The 26,091-nt window shown below is 42.3% G+C and overlaps 2 protein-coding genes across 3 annotated transcripts in view; one reads left to right on the plus strand and one right to left on the minus strand.

The window, feature by feature from the left end:
* LOC137267557 (COP9 signalosome complex subunit 7b-like) overlaps positions 1-26,091 on the minus strand; it is a 519,024-nt gene that overhangs the window by 38,088 nt on the left and 454,845 nt on the right. The window lies entirely within an intron of this gene.
* On the plus strand, positions 19,096-24,377 carry LOC137268967 (COUP transcription factor 2-like). Of its 2 annotated transcripts, none has more exons than XM_067803592.1 (3): positions 19,096-19,462; positions 20,528-21,399; positions 22,977-24,377. In XM_067803592.1, exons 2-3 carry the CDS (start codon positions 20,544-20,546, stop codon positions 23,216-23,218), a joined length of 1,098 nt encoding a protein of 365 aa, XP_067659693.1. In that variant the 5' UTR covers positions 19,096-19,462; positions 20,528-20,543; the 3' UTR covers positions 23,219-24,377. The 2 variants fall into 2 exon arrangements, with proteins under 2 accessions (XP_067659693.1, XP_067659692.1); XM_067803591.1 differs by lacking the exon at positions 19,096-19,462 and adding an exon at positions 20,114-20,350.

Below are 26,091 nucleotides of genomic sequence, written 5' to 3' on the forward strand. Positions count from 1 at the left end.
ATGTTATATGGAATATCATCACGTGGAGTAACACTCTTGTGTATTTCCACTGAAAAATTGACGGAGGAACGATATGTTGACATAATGGTCACTGGCCTTCCAAAGGACCCTTCACTCTATGAAGATAATTTGATTTTCCAGCATGAAAACGTCCCAAAACACTGCCTAGATCCTAGCACTATTGAGAATGCCCGGGGGACTATTGAAGGATTTACAAAATACCAAAAATACACTTAGACTGAAAGAGAATAATATCTCAGAATATCTATCAAAACTTCTATAATTTATATACACGTATGAGATATGTACCTCAACAACTTTCTCAATACTAAAAGGTTATGTAACTTGACAGCAAGTGATATTTGTACATCACCAAGCTAGATCTGTCAAGGTCCTGTTTTAACTGAAATTGCCTAAACCATTATTGGAATGGCAGTTTAGAGCATTAATACCTCGTGTTAAATCCAGCAATTGTGAAACAGACTGACAATAGTGATTGTGTCTTCGGGACAGACAGGAACACATTTCAGGGACAAGAGTTACCTCCCTTATACCAAGCGGCTTTAACAGTTTCTGCCGCGGCCCACTTGTTGGACGTTAGCCTCAACTCTTCTCACTTCTTCCTTGTTATTAAGCCGTTATTTTGGAATGAAGACAAAACTAGCACCTGACGTATATTGAAACTAAAAAAGACAACAACAACAACAAAAAACAACAACAAACGAAATACTAACATATCTTTCCTCAGTAAAATATTGAAGTAATTTACAAACGTATCTTTTAATAGGCCATCGTTTGCTCTTAAACCATAACTTCCCATATAAATTTCATAAAAGGCAAACACAAATGTTACCAGCACGCATCGGCCACGTGATTACGATGTGACTGTGGCTGAAAATTCCCGTGAACATTCGCACTGCTTAATATACCATTCAAATTCGAATTCAGTCAACAATCCATTTAAAAGAGAAGACACATTAAAGATAAACATCTGTTCTATAGAAGATAAAGATCTCATCGTTTCGGTTTCGTCCCAACGTACCGCTTAAGAAAAAACCGTCCTGGGGTGTGGCGTGTTGATCACAACATTCGCGAATGGGCGCGTGAAATGCCATAACCGATGACTGAACCCATCGCGCACTTTAAAAGAGCACCTTCGCAGTTTCAACATAAGGTCAAGGCTGAGTTAATACTCATTGTGTATCAGTAAGTCGTTTTGCGTGCGCCCCCTCGGCTGTCATTGTATACCCGACCTGGAAAGCACAAGGCGCTGTTTCACAACCTTGGATGTGACCCATATTTAGTCACGCGACACGGCATGGTCACTGGTCGTGACACAAAGCTTATTCGTCGAGACATGTTCGTTTCAGATGTGATCGACAGCCTTAGTACAAAAAACAGCAGCAACAACAATGTTTATTTTGACATCACATCAACAACAACTAAAGAGACGACACTGCTCTACCCGTAACTACAACCAGCAATGTCACACCCATCTCTACTACTACTACTACTACTACTACTACTACTACTACTACTACTACTACTACTACTACTACTACTAGACTAAAGAAACGACTAACGGCATCGGGTGGTCAGGCTCGCTGATTTGGTTGACACCCTATAAGTTCCCAATCGTGCAGATCGATGCTCATGCTATTGGTGAGTGCGCTGTAAAAGTAAACTAAACTCACTCACTCACTCAACCCACCCACTCACTCACTCACTCACTCACTCACACACTCACCCACCCACCCACTCACTCACTCACTCACTCACTCACTCACTCACTCACTCACTCACTCACTCACTCACTGCTGCTGCTTCCAAACTTTGAAAAGCTGGCTAGCTATTCTCGAAACGTTCGTTACCCTACGAACTTCTTAAACCCATTCCTAACACATAGACTACGATCAAAGTTAAGAATTCTCAGGGCAAGGAACGTTTCGAGAATAGGCCTACTCTTCCTGAAAGTTACTAGCCCAAAAAATATTTTACTAGCTTAAATTTTGAATGCAAAAACTAAGCAAAAGATGGAAGATGAAAATAAAACAGTGTCGACATGACACAGGTTTCATCAATAAGCTGCTTTTAAGATGAACATTTTTATCCAGCCACAGTCTTGTATGATTTAACCGTGTATTATACCTTTAAAGGTCGGAGAGATGACATATATACAGAATTAACGTAGTCGGGCCAGTAACTGTTGAGGTTTTCTGGCCCTGCTGGATGTTTACTGGTCACGGGCTAACGGACTAGTGTCTATTTCGCACACTGCTGCTACAACTACTGCGTGATCATCAATGCACACAGTTAAGTGAGTGAGTATAGCTTAACGCCGCTTTTTGCAATTTTCCAGTTACATCAGTGCTGTCGCACCAGAAAATGGGGAATGTGGGGAACTGAACCCGAATATTTGACCTGACGAACACCACTCCGTTAACCTCAGAGACAAATAAGCATAAGTGAGTCCAACCAACCGTCGTAACTCAAGTACCAAGCGATAGGTTACGTTCACCATTGGCCTGCCGCTCAGCTTGCTGCTGATTATACCGAGTGCTCTCAAGTAGAACAAAATATTCTAGCAATCAGACTTTGGATCCAGACGTGGGTTGAGTTGATAAGCCCGGCTTTTTATGACCCTCTTACGTCAGCGATTGACCAAAGTCCAAGGCAAGGTGCACTCTCAACGCACCTGTTTTAAACCATATCTAACATGTACTGCACGAGCTTGGACTTTGTACGTAGTCGATAGGGGAGTAGGTATTAGGGGAATATTTCTCGGAAATCCAATTGTCAGCCAGCAAGGTCGGGTCAAGGCCTCCCTGTACAGCTGGAGGTTCACATGACTCACTGGATTCCGTGAAATATTCCGGCGAATTACATATTCTATATATAGTACATCCGGGTGAAATACGTGCACGACTCGCTCGTGATATTACGCGCTGAAAGACTGGGTTTTGTAACTGAGACAAATTATGTCTTCTGTCAGACGTAAATCAACCAACTGACTTATTAGGGGGAAAATAGCTGAACCAAAAATACGTTTTTTTTCAATGTACAGAATATCAAACTAAATACAACGTCTGCATGAATACTTTTCCCATCATGCGTAGATCGATGCTCATGCTTTCGATCACTTTACTGTCTCGTCCGGAATCGAAGAAGACCTAACTTTGTAGAAAGGACAGTGGATGAAGCATTGGACTTGTCACTCAGCCTGTGTTCGATGCTCAATGCTGCACTGGGTGAAGCTGAAACATGTTGCTTTCAGCCGCCATAATACAAGAATATCTCGTAATTCGGTAACCTGTCGTACTGTCTCGCGTAACACTGCTAGAAAAACGTGTACACCAGACCGCATAACCATCGACTCAAGCATACACCTTATAATATATTTTCTATGACAAATGACACGACGATTTCAATTATCCTTGCCTGACAACGACAGTAGAATTTATGTCGAAACGTCGCCTTGACAGAATACGGACGTTGTATATTCATAAAAAAGTGTTCTCATTCTATACAGGATATTTAAAAATATTTTTTTATTAAAAATAGTTGAAACGTTATGCTTGTCATTGTGAACGATATTTTGACCTTTTCCGTCATACACAACACATCCTGCTTCAAATTTCCAATTACACTATGATAAAAATTCCAAAGGCTTTAACAATGGCTAATAGACTGTCTCATAGTCCCTGAACCACATTATTTTCCCTATTGCCCATCCCACCCTGCAATAATAGAGCTCGATTTGAAGCAAGTCAAGATGTCCGTAGGTTGAGTATCTTCCATCTCACTTCTCGGTTTAAATGGGAATATTTGTTTTTATCAAACCGTGAAGTTGCGGGTTAGCATTGATCTTCAGTAACCGACTCTCATCGAAAGAGGAGACTAACGAGATCGGTGGTCGGGCTCGCTGACTTGGCAGCCTGGTTCCCTGGGTCTGATGCGCCTGCGCTAACGCTCCGACACGGAGTCGGAACGTTAGCGCAGGCGCATCAGACCCAGGGAACCAGGCTGGCTGACTTGGATGACACATGTCATCGTATCCCAATTCTTCACAATGCTACTCATTCTGTTTATCACTGGAATGTCTGGTCAAGACTCGATTATTTACCATATAGCTAGAATATTGCTGAGGGTGCCGTAAAACTAAACTCACTCACCTACTACTGCCAAACTCTTATTTATTCGGAGGCTGCGCATTCGACAACGTGGCATACACTGGAAATGAGCGACATAACCACCCACATCTAATTTAGGCCAGGTGGGAAGTAATGGAACATGTCAATATTAATAAATTATTCATTCTAAAACTGCGTCGCAGTTATTAAAACACTGTATCATACTTGAAATATATTGATCCGTTTGTTCACACGCGTAGGTTAAGTTGTCATTTGGTAATTCATAAACTACCATTTGTAATAAACCCATTACCCTTACATAAGATAACGATATCTGGAGATCTGACATGCCCTAAATGTTGACCTAGTGTAGAGCTACAATCAGCAGTGTCATTAAATGGCCTCAAGAATGCTTCTGTTGCTACTGTCACGAGTGTCACTATTGGTTGAACTATGAACGTCCAACTAGCCGTCACAGAGTGAAGCAGCGGACTAGGACTAACAGCTAGTCTCTGAAATGAACATATTTTACCGAAAAAACGTTCATAATGAAAGAAAATAATTTAATAAAATAGAGCCCTGAGACTTTCTTCATTTTCAAAGCTATGGAAATCTAGACTTGCCACGTTTTCTAGACTTGCGTGGGCTTCCTTGGATATATTTACTTCAAGGTCTGTACGACAGACTACAGCGGACTGATCTCATGCCTGTAGCATGAGCGAGTGAGTACGGTTTTACGCCGCTTTTAGAAATAGAGAGAGAGAGAGAGAGAGAGAGAGAGAGAGAGGGTGTGTGTGTGTGTGTGTGTGTGTGTGGGTGGGGGGGGGGGTGTAGGCCAAGAAGACTCAATGAAAGGTTTGCTATCCCCACATGTCCTGCACACATCCGGAAGCAACACACCCCTACATGACAAGTCACGTGTCTGTGCCAGCAGCGGAACATATGCCGTCCGATGAGAAAATAAACTATTTTTGTTGGTTCCATGGTTAGATTCATATAAATCAATTACAAAAGATAAATGGAATCCTTTACGCGTTATGAGAACAAACTGTATTTTCTTATAATAAACCACTTCCGAAAAAAAAGATAGCATGATTGACGTCATGAGGAGATAAAAAATACGTTCCATCCTACGTGGTGGCATATTTTCAAACAATATGTAGTTTGAACGACACCATGATACTGAACGCTAGATCGCCCGCTTTGTCTATTGCTTAGATAGTTTTGCAGTCTGTCTGTAAATAGTCCAATTTTTTTGTTTGTTGTTTAACGCCACAATCAGCAATATTCCAGCTTTATGGCGGCGGTCCGTAAATAATCGTCTGTGGGCCAGACACTGCAGCGATCTATGCAGTGCAATTACATGCATCAAATAAGTCACCGTGTCTGACCACCCGATCCCGTTAGAGAATGTGTCTGTCCAAGAAAACTCAATTAAAGGTTTACTATCGACTTTCGGAAATTTGTCAAATACTTCAGCTTTGGTTTACTGATTGAAATATTCTGTATCCCCACATTTCCTACACACATCCCGTGTGAAGCAGCACACACCTACAAGGCAACTCACGTGTCCGTGCCAACAACAGAGAGTATTCCGTCCGATGAGAAATCAATTACAAGAAATAGAATCCATTATAAGCACTGTGGGAACAAACTGTATTTTCTTATGATAAACCGCTTCCGAAAAAAGGTAGCACGATTGACGTCATAAGGAGATTAAAAATAGTTTCCATCCCACGAAGTAGCATTATTTTTAAACAACGTGTATTTTGAACGACATCCTGATATTGAACGCTGGATCAGTAAGGTATATTTAAGGCAATAGATATACGATGTACGCACAACAATGTATGGTGCTCACAGCTGGGACACACGTACAAATTTACATCCGTTTATACAATAGTTCGGTTGGGAAGGTCAGGGACTGGCCGGGTCATGCCGGGTCATGCTCCGGGTTCGCCTGTCAACAACGTGTTAGGCTCGTTGTGAGAAAGTGTATGTCACAGCGATGCTGCTGGACATTTGCCAAAGACGTACTCGCTCACATACCTGATGTAACGGGACCTGGATCTAGGGCCAGTCCCTAAAATGACTTGCATTTCTGTCAGGTATCCGTGCGTACTTTGACCTTCATCATTTGTCGTGTCTCTATATCACACCAAACGACACGTCACGCCTAAAGACACACAGACGGACAGATCGATATACAGACACTAAGGGTCCTGTTGAAAGTGAGATACGTCACACCAACAGACAGGCGGACTGACCGACGGATAGACAGACACACATGGCCGTGTTGACAGCGAGATACGTAAAGACAGACAGACAAATGGATACAGACACAGGCAGGTAGTCTATCTCACAGTCCTTGAACCACAATATATTTCCCTCTTCAGAATCTCACAAATTAATTCGGCTTCTTTTCAGTGTAGATCGGTGTATTACATTTGTCAGTGTCAAAATTATATATTCAGAAACTAAGCGTTAGTGGAACAGACACTCAGCCATTCTAACATTGAGATGCGTCATACATACAGAGCAACAAACGAACAGTCATGGCTAAAATTTCTAGCGTGAGAAATAGTTTCCAAAGATTACTAGCCAGTCGTGCTACCTATATAAGAAAGTTACTAGCCCACAAAGTAATTCACTACCCCAAAATGTGAATCTAAAAACAAGCAAAAGGTTAGAAAAGGTAAAAATAGCATAATTTATCAGGCAAAAATTTTGCATGATTTGAAAGTGTATGACTTAACAAGTCGAAGAGAGTGGTATTCTTGATCCAATGAAAATATACTAGCCACCCTTGACACTGACTGTGGAGGTTTTTGGACCGATTGGATTTTTACTAGCTACCAGCTAGCGGGTCAGTAACTATTTCGCACGTCAAACCAGTCAGTCAGTCAGACACACAGACACATGCACAGAGCGACACACACAATCCTACTAACAGTTAGCTTCGGGAAACATAAAGGGAAACAAACAGTCACGTTAACATAATCATGACAGACACCCATGACAAATACACCGAGTCTTGCAAAGAAATTAAGATACGACACACCCAAACACAGATATGGTCATGGTTACAGAGTCCAAGACGGAACCACGTCTGCGTAAGCCACACATGTGACCACCAGCACACGGTATATGCGCATGCGCCACTAAACGGGAACATTTGAAAGTTAGGGCGTAGAGGACCCGTGTTCGTGCGTGTTTTCATGTAGATTCCGCCCAGCATCTCTCAACAGAACTATATCTGTGGAACGCGGGCTTGTATTTCTGGCTTCTCCCCCCTCTCCTCCCACGTTCTGGAGTAAGTAGGTCAGGGCTACCTTCCCTGTACTGACCCAGTTAGCGGTATTATTTATGTTCTGTAATGCGTTTATCAACATGTTGCCCATAACCTTGACAATACGAACACTCAGTAAAATGTAATGTCATGCAAGGACAGCACAGTTTGTTGTGCTGTTTAAATTCAAGTCTGCATATCGTGTCGAGACATGTGAGGCGAGTGCCCCTCATTGTGTTTTAAAAGTGGGTTAATTGAAGCTCGAGAAGTGTTCTACCCTTGAGGTGTAAACATACTCTTTCGTATTTCACTGACCGTCGTCTGAGATACTCTGGGCGTCCCAGAACGCCTGTGAACGTGGATTGGAATCCATAGTAATTGTACACCAACTACCAATCGCAATTTACTTTAAGCATACATGATATCCATTATGGGTGGCCAGACTCGCAGACTTGGTTGACACGTCATCGGTTCCGAACTGCGCAGACCATATAGCTGCAATACTGCTGAGGGCGGCGTAAAACTAAACTTACTCACTCAACCATAGCCACACACTAATCCCGAGAAGATGCCCCGCTGATGATCACTGAATGTTTTCTTGTTTTGTGGAGGATATCATTCATTTGCGAAGAGAGCTGGTGAGGGAGTAAAGTCGTTCCGTCTAACGAGGATGGTAATTTAGACTAACGCTTAGTATTGAGAGTTAAGAAAAAACCTATATAAACTGAAACTGAGCTCCTGGTGGACCAGACTTGTTTCAGACACACAATGTTACTGACTGTTAGCTTTGCCAAATTTTAAGAGAGACGAACATAGTCATGCTACCATAATCATGAATTCATTATGTTCATTCGTTTACATACATTTAAGGTTTTACTTCCACACACACACACACCCACACACACTTACTTACTTACACACACACACTCACACACACACCACCACCACCACCACACTCACCCCTTCCCCCCACCCCCACCCAGCCATCTATTGCAACTGTTTTATGTGCTACTCTACTATTTTTATTTTGTCAAATTGTGAATACACATACACACAACCAACCAACCAGCACAGCCATCCAACCAACCTAACCAATTCAACCACTCGTCCCAGCGAACCAACCAACAAACCCAACCAGGCAACCACCCATCCCAGCCAACAAAACAACAATCCCGGCCAATTCAACCCACCGTACCTTAAATCCAGTCAGCGAAACCAACCAACTAACGATCCATCCAATCATCCAACCAACAACCGACAAACCCAGCCAACCAACCACCCAACCAGCACAGCTATCAAACCAACCCAACCAATTACGAAAGCACCCATCCCAGCCAACCAACCAACAATCCCAGCCAAACCAACCAACTATCCAATCCAACCAACCAACAAACCCATCCAGTCAGCGAAACCATCCATCCAACCAACCAACCAACCAACCAACCAACCAACCAACCATCTATCCACAAACCAACTAACCAGGCAAACCATCCTCTTGCATCCTGGTGGCGAGGCTAAAGCGCACTTGAAAGACCGCAATATACCTCAACATGACGCAACAATGTCACAATTACGGTTTACTCCATTTCACTGAATTTCAAAACCTCGTAAACTTTCAAACATTTCAAACCTCGTAAGCTTTAAAAGTTAAATCGACCCGTGAAGGTCCCGGGGTAGAATATGCCTTCAGCAACCTATACTTGCCATAAAAGGCGACTCAGCTTGTCGTAAGAGGTCGACTATCGGGATCGGGTGGTCAGGTTCGCTGACTTAGTTGACACATGTCATCAGTTCCCAATTGCGCAGATCTATGCTCATGTTGTTGGTAACCGGATTGTCTGGTCCAGACTCTACTATTTACAGACCGCCGCCATATAGCTGAAATATTGCTGAGTACGGTGAAAAACTAAACTCACTCACTAACTCACTCAAAGTTAAATCAGTCATGATGTCGCCGGTCAAAGTATGCACGTACCCATACTTATTACTAGGTCATCGTCATAACCAGTCACCCTGACCTTGAAGTACCACATAAAGGTGATGCAGTACTCCTTCGGCCCCATGCCGGTTTGGGAATCTACCTCTCCGACATGTCTCGCATATGCTATCCATTATAAAGGGAAGTCTTATTGGTATCCAACCCTGAATGTGTATTACGAAATGTATTTTGCTCTACAAAAACAGAAAGGTCACCGATGCATGATGCAACCGTGTTTCATGGAGGTGGCCTTCGCGCGTCTTCCATTTACAGAACTGGGGAAACATTGTCTAGCTTCCGTGGAGGTGGTATCAACCGGGCTAGTACTCGGTTTCATCCTGTCCATCAACACTTACAAAGCAAATTACTTAGAAAACAACTTAATTGAATTAAAACATCATTTAAATCACGGGTATGCCTTGTCTGAACCAGCCTATTTCCAGACCACCTTCATACTTCACAATGCTAGGGATTGTAACTGAAGCATGCATCTGTTTTTCACTTAAAGAAAGGAACTGAGAGAACGTCCCGTTGTTTTTGTAATGATATATTTTGTTATGGATTTAGGGATATAGGGGCGGGAGCACCTTGCATGGCTGGCCATTTTCTTAAGAAAAGAAATTACTTTTGTCCACATACAGGAAAAAGGTAGAATTTGACCTTTTCCTGGAGGTTATTTGAAAGGCTTTATACATAATATCCCTATATATTTCGTTTACAAAACACTAAAAAAGACACTACTGGGCTCGTTTCTTACAAATACGAACAGAACATTTAAAAATAATTATGTTCCTTCCCTCTGAAAATTATCGTATCTCTTTATTCGTTTAGATAGCAAGTTTTGCAAAGGATAAGCAATATTAATGCAACATGTCTGTAATTCAATTACGCTTGATTTACACATCCGCCTTGATACAACTGCAAGCGCCAACGGGGCGGTCTGCTCCAGACGCATTCGCCGACGGTATCATCACTGAATTAAGGGAGGAATGCACATTCTTCCGAAACTAAGGCAGTTGACAACATGGAGTGTGATCTGTTGAAGGCGAGTCGCGGTCGTTGAATGACTTTGCCCGTTCCGCGCCAGATGGTTCGTCGCACCACCGTCCCACTGACCCAATTACCTGGGTCGCGTGACATTCCATCGTCTGTTCGACGGCCTTGTTTATTTCCCGCCCAAATCAGGACCCCGCTTGGTGTTTTCGTCTGCTTCACGAGACTGGCGCGTGACGAATATCGCTGTGTCGTCTGGCGAAAGGGTATTGTTCTGAAGTAATGTTAAATGACTTATGGTCGGTGTCGTTTCAGTGGTATTTGGTATACAGATAATAGATTTACAAATCAGTGGCAGTCCCTGAAGAAATCTTCAAAAGGGCAAGTATTCGTTTGAATAATGTCATGAAGGATTGTTTATTGTATGTTCGCTCTTGTGCCAGATAAGTGTGTGCGTTTAGTTTTACGCCACCTTTAGCAATATTTCAGCAATATCACGACGGGAGACACCAGAAATGGGTTGCGCACATTGTACTCATGTGGGGAATCGAACCTGAGTCTTCAGCGTGACGAGCTAACGCTTTAAGTGAGTGAGTGAGTGCAATATTCCAGCTATATAGCGGCGGTATGTAAATAATCGAGTCTGGACCAGACAATCCAGTGATCAACAACATGAGCATCGATCTGCACAATTGGGAACCGATGACATGTGTAAACCAAGTCAGCGAGCCTGACCACCCGATCCCGTTAGTCGCCTCTTACGACAAGCTGAGTCGCCTTTTATGGCAAGCATGGGTTGCTGAAGGCCTATTCTACCCCGGGACTTTCACGGGTCGCTAACGCTTTAACCACAAGGCTACCCCACCGCTGCTGAGAGAGATGAAGAAAGTAAGTATGTAAATTGCGTCTGTTTGAGATAAGATAAGGTAAGGTCATCCCAACAGACTTCACATTGCACAGTCCGTTAGAGTAAAGGTAGGCGTAGGTAAACATTAAGAGTTTTAATGATAAATTCTAATGCATGACAAATAAGAGACTGGACGCTTTATAAGTCCGTGTCACAGTCCCCGAGCCACATATTTTCCCTACTGCCAAGCCCTCTCTGCAATGCAAGAGAGAGAGAGAGAGAGAGAGAGAGAGAGAGAGAGAGAGAGAGAGAGAGAGAGAGAGAGAGAGAGAGAGAGAGAGAGAGAGAGAGAGAGAGAGAGAGAGACTGTCGAAGAACACCCCTACATGGCAAGTCACATGTCTGTGCCAGCAACAGAACGTATTCCGACATCGATGAACGCTGGATCGCCTGTTTTGTCTATTGCTTAGATAGTTCTGCAGCCTGTCTGTAAACAGTCGAATTTGTTTGTTGTTTAACGCCACAATCAGCAATATTCCAGCTTTATGGCGACGGACCGTAAATAATCGTCTCTGGGCCAGAGACAGCGATCAATGCTGTACATGCATCAACCAAGTCACCGAGTCTGACCACCCGATCCCGTTAGTCGCCTCTTACGACAACCAAAGTGTGGACCAGTGAAGGTACCGGGGTAGAACAGGCCTTCAGCAACTCACGCTTGCCATAAAAGGCGACTAAGCTTGTCGTAAGAGACGACTAACGGGATCGGGTGGTCAGACTTGCTGACTTGGTTGACATATGTCATCGGTTCCCAATTGCACAGATCGATGCTCATGTTGTTGATCACTGGATTGTCTGGTCCAGACTCGATTATTTACAGACTGCCGCCATATAGCTGGAATATTGCGGCGTGAAACTAAACTCACTCACCAAAGTGTGCTGAAGACCAGTTCTGACTAGTCTTCGCGGGTATCACAGAGTGAGTGAGTGAGTGAGTGAGTGAGCGAGTGAATGAGTTGAGGTTTACGCCGCACGCAGCAATATTCCAGATATATGAGGGCGGTCTGTAAATAATCGAGTGTGGAACAGACAATCCAAGGATCAATATCACGAGCATCGATCTGTGCATTTGGGAACTGATGACATGTGTCAACCAAGTCAGCGAGTCAGCGATCCTGTTAGTCGCCTCTTACGACAAGCATAGTCGCCTTTTGTCGTAAGCATGGGTTGCTGAAGGCCTCTTCTACCCCAGGACCTTCACGGGTCTTTAGCTTATAAAGCTTGTAGCAGTATGATTGTGTTGTGTTAGTCCAATCAGATCTCATCAGGGTCGGTGGGTTAGGCATAGTCGCCCTTTTTTAAATGGCAAACATGGGTTGCTGGAGGCATATTCTTCCCCGGACCTTCACGGGTCACAGAGTGAGTGAGTGAGTGAGTGAGTGAGTGAGTGAGTTAATATGTTTTGTCCCGGAGACATCGTGGCGTTCACATAGTGACACTTATGACTGAGACATGACTCAGAGATCATATACACATCTGCATAACTCCATTACTTTATTTTAAAGAATCTTTATCAAATTCACGTATTTATAACATCATAAACCGCGAAAAACACGCCCTAAACATACAGATATAGCCACACACATCACTGACAATGTGAACTAGCCTCAATAGCAGTGACTTCGTCTCACACCGCTCTCACATTAGACTTTGAATAACACTCATTGGTAAAGGGTTGCCCCATTTGGGTACTTTGTATATTTGTATCCATAAATGGCCCTATTTATACCCATCACTGAAAACAAAGTATTCCCACTGGTGACACGTGTCTCTCAATGTCGCACGTGCCTTTCTAACCTTGACCTTGATATTTTTCTATTCTGTACGTGGGCCCGCTTTGAGTCAGACACGTGCGACAATCGATCGATACAGAAAATCTTGATAAAATCTCGTTCAGGGCGCTGTTTTGTGACAGTACATCGTTCAGTATGTATGCTGAATCTTCAGATTAGTCGGGCGATATCTGTGACATTGAACTGCTGTTATTTCCGACGAGTGATGTTCTGAAGCAGGGCAAAGACAAACATAAAATGCATTATGACAGACTCACCGCGACCAAAATAATACGTAAATCACGACCTGAAATTTGAAGTGATCACGGTCAACTTCCCTCTCCCAGCATTTTACGTCAGCAGACATTTTCTATTGGCTCCATATTGTTAACATTAAGAACACGTGACATTTACCTTTGGTTTCAATGTTAATTTCGAATGTTAAAGCACGCTAGTTTTGAGAACAACGGCCTGATATTCTATCAGTTCAATTTAATAAATGTATACTGTTTGTGTTTAAGGAACTGTTCGATTTGTTTATAGTCAGGGAACACCACACTAACCTACGGATTATTTACATTTCTTAAAAAATTCTGTTAAAAGTGTTTTTCAGTAATCCATAAGTTCTTTATCAGTTTGTAAAATGACTTTCAGTTGCTTCAGTTTTACTGCCCATGTAGATAAAGATTGGCGTTATCTTCAGCGACCAATGTTTATGAGAGGCGACTATGGGATCGGGCGGGACTCGTTGACTTGGATGCTCTTGATGTTGATCAATGGATTGTCTGGTGCAGACTCGATTATTTACAAACCACCCCCATATAACTGAAGAATTACTGCGGCGTTAAACAACAAAATTAGTGAAAAAACCCGAAACCTTAAACGCTCTCATTGTAAGTAAGCAAAATAGATTTGCAGTGTCTGAAAGATTACGGCTTTGTAGAAAGGACAATGGATGAAGCATTGTACTTTTCCCTCAGCCTTTGTTCGATCCCCTCAATGCTACACTGGATGAAGCTGGAACATATTGTTTTCCGCCGCAACATGATTTGAACATCGCGTGAAGCAACGTACAGTATATGAAGACTTTGTTGTTATTCCACCATAGTAGAAGGTAGGTTGAGTCACATGGGCATGACCAGTTGTGCACGCTTGTTTGAGAAACAAAGTTCAAGAAAGGCACAATGAATGCAATAGGCAGCCTCAGTCCCTGAACCACATTATTTCCCCTACACCCTAGGCCTCACTGCAATGCTAAAAGCCTAAATGAAGCAAGTCTAGATTTTCCAAGTCTGCCTCACAGAAACTGAACCACATTATTTCCCCTAGGAGCCTAGCACACACTGCAATGCTAAAGCCCTAAATGAATCAAGTCTAGATTTCCCTTGTCTGTCTCACAGTTCCTGCACCACATTATTTCCCCTACACCCTAGGCGTCACCACAATGCTAAAGCCCTAAATGAATCAAGTCTAGATTTCCCTTGTCTGTCTCACAGTTCCTGCACCACATTATTTCCCCTACACCCTAGGCGTCACCACAATGCTAAAGCCCTAAATGAATCAAGTCTAGATTTCCCTTGTCTGTCTCACAGTTCCTGCACCACATTATTTCCCCTACAGCCTAGCACACACTGCAATGCTAAAGCCCTAAATAACGCAAGTCTAGATTTCACCAGTTTCATCTCTAGTCTTCCTTGGGCTCCTTCTGAATTTAAACTGACATATTAGTTACAATCAAAATTATATATGCAGAGAATAAGCGTCTTCGGCGTGAAGAGCGAACGCTTTGACCACTGGGCTAACCCACCGACCCTGATGAGGTCTGATTGGACTAACACAACACAATCATACTGCTACAAACTTTATAAGCTAAAGACTTATAAAGCGTCCAGTCTCTTATTTGTCATGCATTAGAATTTATCATTAAAACTCTTAATGTTTACCTACGCCTACCTTTACTCTAACGGACTGTGCAATGTGAAGTCTGTTGGGATGACCTTACCTTATCTTATCTCAAACAGACGCAGTTTACATACTTACTTTCTTCATCTCTCTCAGCAGCGGTGGGGTAGCCTTGTGGTTAAAGCGTTAGCGACCCGTGAAGGTCCCGGGGTAGTAGAGGCCTTCAGCAACCCATGCTTGCCATAAAATGCGACTATGCTTGTCGTAAGAGGCGACTAACGGGATCGGGTGGTCAGACTCGCTGACTTGATTGACACATGTCATCAGTTCCCAATTGTGCAGATCGATGCTCATGTTGTTGGACACTGGATTGTCTGGTCCAGACTCGATTATTTACAGACCGAAGCCATATAGCTGGAATATTGCTGAGTGAGGCGTAAAACTAAACTCACTCAGTATAAGTTCAGATATTGTACCCACTATGGAATAGAACCCGTGATATTGACTTGATGAGCGAACGCTCTAACGACTAGTATCCCACAGACCCCAGCCTTGGTCGGACTTACTATGACGCATTTTGAACATGAGTAAAATTGCAAACATTTTGAAACAAAATTACGCTTCAGATTAATATGGCTGATCGGAATAAAGAATTAGTGTATCCTGTAATTGAAGTTCGTCTGTGGGTAATCACCATCTGACTCAGCTGATAAGGGGGATACATGGAAATAGATTGCCTTATTAGGAAATAGTAGAGGGGGTCGTTCTGTAGTCGGATAGGTCAAATTAAACACACTGATTTTACATTTAGATAAAGGGTAGAGTACCTCCAGTGCCAATTTGATCTTAGAAGTGTCCACTGTCTTGTCGCGCGAGTAGACAGTAGACAGTAATTAGAGAGATTATTTGCGTCCCGGCTCACAACACATGGCAGTATGGTCTATCAATGCGATGAAGATTGCCATAACAGTGGATTGTGGCCTCGTTGTAATGGGGGCTTGGATGGTTTTAATTATCCCCGTAGACAGAGCAGAATGTCGTTGTTGTGTATTTTAGTCGGGTTCGTCTTGAATTTGTCATTTTGATCACAAGTTGGATTTAACAGAGAGGAATAGTGTGTTATAGACAGAGAGTTGAAGTGAAAGATTCGTCATCGCGTTTTACGCTACCGCACATATAGTTACGTGCGTGCGCAGTGTGCGTACGTGTACGTGTACGTGTGTGTGTACTAGTCGAGTCTCTGAAATACATATAATTTTCACGGATACAGAGAACTCCATTTTCAAGTGTTGGTTGTTGTTTTACACCGCACACAGAAAGAAACCTTCCACCTATGTGGTGGTGGTCTGTAAATAAGCGAGTCTGGACCAGACAATCCTGTGATCAACAGCACGGCAATACGATAATATGTGCCAACCAAGTTAGCAAGCTGGAACACCCAATCCCGTTGGTCACCTCTCACAAGTTACTGAAGACCAGTTTTAGTGCGAATCTTCACGGGTCCATCATTAAATTAAATTGAAGAGAAGCTCCAGAGACCCTCATTGATGCATGGTTGGGGATAACGGGTAATAACACGGAGCTTCGGTGTGCTAGAGCTTCCTGCCTCTAGACTACTTACTCCAGTCCTCGTCCCCTAAATCGCGATGTCAAGGCAGGGAAACAACAAGTACCATCTATTAACGTCCCTCGGTGTGACAAGGCCGAGGATCGAACTCTCTACCTCTTGCGCCCAAGGCAAACGGTCTGTCCTCTAGACTACAGGCATAATGTGAATCAGTATTATTTTATTATTTTTATCACGGCGGGGGATACCAGGAATGGGTTCCAAACCTTGTACCTATGTGGGGAATCGAACCCGGGAAATATAAACCCATTGTATGCATTATATATATATATATACTAGTATATCAAACGTTACGACGGTAAGTTTATACATGTAGTTCTTATCAAGTAATACGATGATCTCATCCAGTGATATATATATTTGACAACCTCCCTTCTTTCGTTGCGTTCATTAAAGCCTACTGCGGGTGCTTTAAAGCGTAGGCCCATAAATACAGCTTTCTGGCGTCATCGACTGAAACAAACATATTTATATATATCATTGTTGTTTTCTTATTGGTTTTGATGATCTTTACCAAAAAAAGCATCGTCACTAAACGAAGATGTCGATATTATTTATTTACGGGGGAGATAACAATTATAGTTTTGATGTGAACCCGATAAATGAAATAAAATGAAATTTTGTATTTTCCCTTGTGACATGAAATATGGAAAAAACTTGAAAACTTTTCATTTCGTCGACGACTATAATATTTTTAAAAACAATTCACTCTCGGTATCAATATGAATTGTGTACAATACTATAATTACATTCTTTTGATCAAGTTGATTTAGAACTTTCTTGTTTATTTCATTCTACGCACTCAACACAAAACAAAATCCGTAGACGAAACAAAAGGGAAACAAAAACCACACCAGGCCGTATTTGTGTTAATGAAGCCCCTAAAACAAAAAGCACTCAAAACAGATAACCACAAAAAAAAGACAAAAAGAAACAAACCAAATACAAAAATAAATAAGTAAAAAATAAAATAAATGCATACACGCCCGCGGGCTCGCTCTCACGCGCGCGCGCGCACACACGCACGCACGCACACGTTTTGGAGATGATGCGCAGGTCCGAGTAGGTGGTCACTGGTTATCTCCCTTGTATCAGAATCCCTGTCAGTGTTCGGATGATTCTCACTTAGAAGCGGTGCATCCTGACTAAACCAGCTGCTTCATTGACTGCTGTAAGTCCGGCAGGGCCTTGCCTGTGAAATATGTGAAGCTGTAAAATAATGAAATGTGTACATGCTTAACACTTTTTTAGTTACAGTTAAAAATGCAAAGAAAAATATTACCTATCTCCAAGCCTACTGCGATGTATACAAAGCTGGTATCTATGTTATCTACATACCTGTATACTGATATATGCATCACCGCTGTATACAACACAAACTCTCTTGTTGCATTTGGTTATGATATTAATTATTATTATTATTATTTTATTTTTTGGATACGTTCGCTACACGATACCAAATGCGGATACAATAAGTCAGACATTCATACAAAATGGCGTCATCAGAAACAGTTCGTAACAAACATTGCCTTAAACATCAACAACATAGAATTAAAACGTACATAAATAAGACGTGATGATATTTCCGTATATTTCTGTGATGAATATTGTAAATATTTTGCTAGGGTGAATCGATATTTTGATGAGAAAGATTTTAAGTGGAGGGAGGTAACTCGTGAAAGCTTAGCTATCCATTGTCTCATTACCATATATCGAGCTTTGTCATCTCAATAGCTCATTTGCAAATATGAATTAATGCTTTTGAAAAGTTTGCTGATAAAATATGTTATAAAACATATTGTGTGCAAATAAAATATGATGTTTTCACTTATTGCAATCGACGTCAACATTCAGTGGGAGACAAATAAACCATTGTTTGGAATTGTTTGAACTACGCGTAATTCTGTCTCGGAAGAGTTTTCTCCCTTTGACTGTCGCTTTCCCAGACTCGCTAGGTGTCGCCCTAATTGGTTCCCGTCGAGCGGCACATAGCCGTAGAGGTCATTGACTGGGAGTTTTCGTTCACTGTGGCCCCGTCAGGTCATTGTGCAAGTTCATAACAAAGGGCGTATTTTTTTCGGTGAATTTAAAACAAAATCCCCCAATCATTTAACATTTACGGAGGTTTTGTGAAACAAAGCTTTCTTTGTTCGGTCAGCAAGGTGCGCCTATATTTAACCCAACTGGAATGTCTATTGATATTTTACTGGGTCATATACTTATTTTCACATACTTCATTGTCACTTGCTTGAGATTTTGGTGTGAATGTCAATGTATTTAGATAACAAAATAAGGATATTCCTCGAAAATGAACAGCAGCTAGACAGAAACTTCTCTCGGGCGAGATGGTAAATAGGTCATTTCCACACGTGTGTTTGTTTGACAATCCAAGGCCACTGACGTCACGAGCTATATTTAGCAAGCTCCGCCCCTTACTCTATGCTTTCCCAATGGCTGACAATTTCATTGACCCATATTTCGGGGTAAAAACACTGACGCATTTAATAAAACCAGACCACACGAAGTGAATTTCTTCACAGAATATGAACCGTTCGTAAGGAAAACAGTCTCCTGCCTTATTGTTTGCTGGAAACAGTCATCCGTAGTGACACACAGCAGAACTGACCCGCTTGAAGGAAGTAAAAAAGTCAAGGTCGAATCCTCGTACGTAATAGCGAGGAGGGCGATTGTACTTTGCATACATATTTCTACGCACGGCTTTCCGAGTACGGCGAGGGGAGGACTCATAAGAGCTTTGTCTGTCGTTGGCTGAGCACGGTGTCAGTGCGCGCTGGTTATAAGCTTATCACTGTGAACCACTCTCGGACCTTCGTCTACGGAATTATTGGACCATATTACTATTGGTATGTTGAATTTGATTTTATTGGGATTATTTTTTTTTTATTTTTGTGAAATATAATTAAATTTAAATTACGCTGATTCTTTGTCCCAGTTAGAGAATTATGACTCAGTTTCGTGTAAGCGTGTAAATGCCACACCCGGTCTTTGTGCGGTTCTTGTATTTTCTTATCCATTTCTAAATGACTCCTTTTCTGCATAATTCGCGTAAATGTTAACGTTTGGAATATTCAGTTTGTCAAGAAAAAAAATTTAAAAGTTTGTATCGAATCTCACTTTGATTGACTAGTCAAGTCCAAAGTTACAATGTAGGGTCTCATTTTTTACTTTATTTTTTAATCACAGTCTAATATTGACAATTTCTAAGGATTCAGATATTTGTGGTTTTTTGTGTTATTAGTACAATATCTCTTTATGGTTATTAAGAGTACAAACTGAACACAAATATGTTCATTGGGTAGTTATTAGGGACCGATGAATTAAAAACACCAAACAAACCCAAAAAAAATGATGTATTATTATATTTACTATTCGTGAGACTTCATCATCACACGCCGGGAAAAAAGCCACACGTCCATCAACTATTCCTTTCCAGCAACAAGTTAACAAAAGAGCAGGCGAATGTCGTTAAGCGTTAGGGCGAGTCGAAATCATGCATACACGACTGCCGTTGTTGATAGAGGTTGCCAGTCGATTCATACAGTCGTGACGTAATGTGTACTCTCGAGGCTCGTGCGCTTTCGGCCAGTCAGTCAGTGCGGGAGAGGTCGTCCGCTGCCGCTATATATAACCGCCTCTATCAACAACAACAAACAGTCGAAGCATTCCTTTCTCCGGAGCGGACCTACATAGCGAGCGCGCACTGCCTCACTATAGAGATATACCATACTTAGGTGAATAGAACTTGGATTCTTGTGCTTTGGTATTTCATTGCAACTGGTGTTAGCGATTATTTTTTTATTTCTCATTTTGATTTAATTGTTGATTTTTTTTTACATTTGGAATTTAGTGTCTGTTTTAAGATTTCGTTTGATTTGAATATTTGTATTAATTTTGATATTTATTTTCAGATCTGATTATAAAACCATGGAGGTTTTATACCAACCGGAGCCGCTGTACCCCCATCAGACTTCAATGATTCATCACCAGGGTCATATGCAGAGATTGTATGTGTCTCCCAAAGACATATACACGTGTTACTCTTATGACGCATCCCCTTCTCGGACCCCTACCCCAGAACAACCCGCCAAGTCCTACAGCCCACCTGTCCCCACCCAGGGGAGGACTCTTCAGTCTGTTCTTATGGGGGAGGTCCCTGCAGCGTATTCTCATCTCACAAGCCAAAGGTGCTCCTCAGTTCAACAACTCCAGACAGAACCCATGGATCTATCCTGTAAAAGGAGTCCCAACCCTCACACGGACTATTCGTCTGATGATTCTCAAAGTAGTTCACAGGGAGAGTTTTCCCTGCTGAGGAACTTGTTGAGTGTTGGCAAATCTTCCCAAGAAGCAGTACCCAGGAATTGTGAATCTCCATGTGACTATTACTCTCGACAGCCTGTATCAGGATCCACAAGGGTCACACTAGCAAAGAAAAACATGTTCCCTGTGTGTTCTAGGGTGTCCGACTGGCTCCTCAAAGTTGTCAACTTTGCTAAGTCTATTCCCGAGTTTCTCAACCTCTCCCACAATGACAAAGTTACGCTCATTCTTAATTCATGGAGTCGTCTGCTTCTCTTGTACATGGCTGAGAGCAACTTCCAGTTCGCTGTCACCCCAATCATCAACATGACCGATGCGGAACTGGCCGACAGTCCGGCTTCCGATGAACCCACCATGAAAGCAGTTGAGGGAATCCAGACCTTTATCCGGAAGTGCCAACACATGAATGTCGAAGGAAAGGAATACGCTTTCCTCAGAATGCTCGTGCTGTTCAATGCAGGTAGGTTAATGTCCGGTTGTTACATTTGTTCATATTTCCTTGAAGTGTTTCAGGGAGGAAATTTTGTAGAAAGATCATCGGGTTCTTCCTAGTGACCTGTTATCACACAATGCGTAGGATAATGTGAAAATAAGTTTGTTTGTTTTTTGTAATCACAAGTTAAAATTTCCTTGTATGTTAAGAGTTTGACAAATGGTATCACCTGGGTAATTTTAACTTGAAACAGAAGAAAACTAGGGGAGAAAGGGGCTTTCCTGAAGCTCTTAACGACAGATGTCCACGCGCTTTGGACAAAGCAAACTGTAGCCTAGTTAGGTGAAAGGTTAGATCTGGTGACCGGTGACCGCATTAGCTGAGGTTTCATCTGTGGTCAGTTGAGACGGACAAAGGCGGTAGGGTTCATTGGCCAGGTCTTGCCGCGGACTCAGATGACCGCTGCTCGTGCAAAGGTCACGCGCGAGGTGACCTCTCCGAAGCGGGAAGTGGGTTACGATTCGGTGTTTGTCGGTCAGGCGCGAGCCTCGCCGTCTGCTGATGTTGGGCTGATCGATCAGAGGGAAGGAGAGTGGATCGCAGCACATTTGAGCTTCGGTGGTCGCTTGGTGATCAATAGTCACTTGTTGGGTTCTTAAATGTATTTTTGGCTAGGGCAATGGATTGAATGGGCAAGCCCGGATTCATTAATACCCGCGCAGTATTTTAAGGACGACGCGGTCAATAAGGAGACTATTTGCTGTAAATCTCCCGGAAATGCAAATCCTGTTCGCAGGAATTTTCACTCCGTGAGATTAGTAAGCCTATTATGTCGAATAAAAACCTCAGTATTTCCGTCTTAAAAGCCATTTAGCCCATGACCTACATTGTCAACCCCACAGTCTTCTCTTCCTAGTAAACAAAGAAGCTTGCTTGCCTGGATGTGTGTTGACTGGTTCTCAGCGGCCGGCTATTTTGGGCAACTCGGCGGAGGGATGTTGACCTGCACGCGCTCCTCCAAAGCTTTCCTCGAACGCCAAAGCGAGAGTAAATAGCATGGCAACTTTAAGACACCATCCCACAAAACGGGCAAATAAATAATCGTTCCGCGGTGAAGTTCGCTTTCTCTTTTTAGTTGCTTGCTCTTGAAATAGAGATGATTCATCCTCGAACCAAAATTTTACATCATCGCGACCGAGATCTGTGGAAATGTGCCCGACAGGGCTTATATATAGCCAGCTGGAAGTCTGGTAAAAGTACGGATTGTCGGAGTACTAATAGCGACGTTTACTAGGTCATGGGTGAATTATGAATGAACTGCGTTTCACACACGAGATTGCATTGATTGTCTGATGCCTTTATATCAGCCTCGCACAAACTTTCCGATAAACTGATGGGCTAACGTTCCGCGCTACTTTGTGTAGCTGTGTCTTAATAGGTTTAGTATCCCAACTCCCTTCCTTAACATATATCATCAGACTTGTCGGGTAGGCGTAGGACGGGGATTCAGAATTATGTGTCTATTTTCGATTTTCGATAATAATTAACTTGCAAATTTGTTTTTTTATTGTAAAACATTTCTGACCCTCTCCTTCTATTTGCAGGATATATTGGGCTTGACCGATCTGAGGTTGTGGACCAGTTGAATCTGACAGTTCAACAGATGCTGCAACAGCACGTGCGAGTCACGCGACCTGATGACGTCATGCACTACTCTCGTCTCTTGTTGTGTTTGCCATCCCTCTATGGACAGAATAGCAAAATGATTGAAAATCTTTTTTGCCGTCACATTACGCAAAAAATGGACATGGAAGTTTTACTGAAGGAGATGTTGCAGAACATCTAAAAAGGGAGATAAATGCTGTGGACTCAAAAGTGATGATGTCATCGTAATTTATACTTCATTATGAGTACATTCCCTGTCACGTGACATTTGGTCACTTGAGAGACTGCTTCGAAAGCAAACTGTCCATCCATTTCATAATTTATTATTTTTCACTCAATTGCAGCATTTTAGGACCACGTGCAATTTCATTTGCATCTCTGATATCATTTACTTGAGCTATTTATAACTGGTTGACAGCTGAGAACTACGAGTATCTCATTGGATGAAGATATATAAGATTCGCCATTCGCATCAACTTGCCATATGTTTGAGAGATCAGCGCGTGCGAGTGGTGAAGCTTTGTGAAACCATGTGAGACATGTCAATTTCATTCTTTATGGGAGAGAATGTAGTGAGCTGATGTGTGTAATTTATTTATATCTAATGTTAGAGCTCTAGATTAGTAATAAGTTTATTATGTGTGTGAATGTGAAGACCGATGTTGCTGAACAAAGTGCTGTACTGCTAAACGCTGATATTTCCTGGTAATTTTCTATTAGTGGTCTGTCTTGTCTGAGGCAAGTAAGTTCAAGACCGGCTTTTGTATCTGTCACGTGACACTTGAAACGTTTATTTCGCCCCGATCCATCTCACCGCAGGAATGGTAGTGACGTCATGCTCACTGTGCTGCGCGCGCATCACCCCCACTATCCCAAATCATATGCACTCATTTCATGATTTTATGCATACATTTTTCTTATGCAGTGTGACGTATGCCCTGTGTGTGTATGACGTTAAAGCGTATCTTGTACCAAAACTTATATTTTCATACTCAAAATTCATATTTTGCATAATAAGATGTGACAGTTCCAACGAGTTTGAAAGTTTAAACATCCTTGCTAAGAGCTACTCCTTTTTGGAAGCCAGTCAAGAATTTCAACTATTTAATAATTTTGCCAACTATACCATGAGGGTCAGTGAATTGTATTTTGTTGTAAATGGAGTTTAACAAGGTTACGCTCTTGGTCCGTATGATTTAATGTAAGATAAGTGAATGCAAAGAGTGACGACTGCTAAGGTGGTATGTTTGAATCGGTAGTTCAGCATATACATGTATTTACTTTAGTTGTGAATGTAGACTTAATTTATTAAAAAATAAATTATTTTTGAAGAGACAAAATGTGTCTGTTTTGAGAATGTTCGTCTTGGTGACATACGTTTGGAATCCGCATGGACGAATTAGGTGGCAGAAAAGGTGGAGATATTTCATTCAGTTACACTGGATCTGTCTATCAGGGTGACTATACATCAGCATCCACTAGTGACGGATATTGCATACACGATACAAATCTATACATCTTTGCGAGTACATAAACTCAAGAGTTGAACAGGAACGTCCAGTTTTACATCTATACCAGGACCTAGTCTTGATCCTGATTCATGTACAGTGTACCTGGTCCGGTTCGCCGGAATGGTTGATAACTTTTTATCCTGATGACCTTTGCTCATGTACATTATTCATCATCGCGTTTTCTGACCCAGACAAAGCCTCACTCTGTCTGGAATAAGGCAAAATGCTTCGTTAATCAGAAACGGATGATGCGGTTCTTCGCCGGCACATTCTGTTAAACACCTGTGGTAATATATTCTTGTCATCGGCTCGATTCTTGCATGACATGCTCGATGTGACATTCTTGTTTTGTTTATTCTATTGGCTCAGTTTTTTTTTAACATGTTGTGAATTCACATAACATCCATCACGCGACTAATCACATCAGCCAATAGCTAGTAGACACAGATCAACTTAAAAACAGCGTTGTCCGATGGCCTGATGGACTATCGAGAGGCAAACCACCCATTGATCGACTCCTCTGATTGATCTCTGACTCAATATTTGTCCCTTCCACCCCAGTCCGTCCTGTAAAGCACACCACCGCGTTAACCAAGTCTAGCTTCAACCATTTGAAGCTCTCTTCTAACTGGGGTGTCTTTCTCACGAATTATTTGTTTTCCGAGACTAAGTGTATGTCAGGCACGATTTAACCACCACTTCTGAGGTAGTCCACATCTTGAAGGTAGTCATCGAGTAGTGCCGAAAGGCGGGAAGACTTTTAGTAACACGTGATCTCAGAACATCAAAACTGAAAGTCCTTTCGGCAGATGAAAAGTACACCACAAAACTCATTCTGTGCTAATAAATATTTCAGTGCCTCAGTTCAAATAGCCAACGCCCAAACCGATTAAGAGTGCCCACTCCTCGAGTCCCAGCAACGATGTAGACGTAATTTACGTAACCCGACGTAACTTGATTTGCAGAACGAGTGAGCAAGTTGAGGTTTACGAGGCCTCCTTTAGAAACATACCACTAATATCACGGCTGGGAACACTAGAAATAGGCTACCGTGTGTGGAATCGAACTCAGGTCTGGTGTGACGAACGGAAACAACTGTTATTATACGCGTTGTTCAAATCAGCGAGTGACCGACTTGATCATGCAGTGTCCTTCCCCAAGTAGTTTTACACAGATGTCCATTCTCTGTGTCCTCGGAAGACTCCAGGAATTAAATGCATGGCATCTAAGGGGCGCGCTGCAGCTGACAGTTCGATCTAGGCTACCACCATTCACTGTGTGTCGATGTGTCCGAGTCTTGAGTCAGTATGCTTTTCATATCTTGTATGAAAACATTCCAGCAATATCATGGTGGTGGAGGTACAAAAATAATTTTCTGAGTCCTGGACAATTTCGATGATCGAATCCAACGACCGCCTCGATTTACCGCTATCCCCATACAAAAACACCCATTGTTTAGAGTTTCACTGTTTCATGATGGGTTGTAGGGTAGCCTAATGGTTAAAGCGTTCGTTCATCACGCGAAGGCCTCATGTTCGATTCC

The sequence above is a fragment of the Haliotis asinina genome, chromosome 16, assembly GCF_037392515.1.
Source record: "Haliotis asinina isolate JCU_RB_2024 chromosome 16, JCU_Hal_asi_v2, whole genome shotgun sequence".
NCBI lineage: Eukaryota > Metazoa > Mollusca > Gastropoda > Lepetellida > Haliotidae > Haliotis > Haliotis asinina.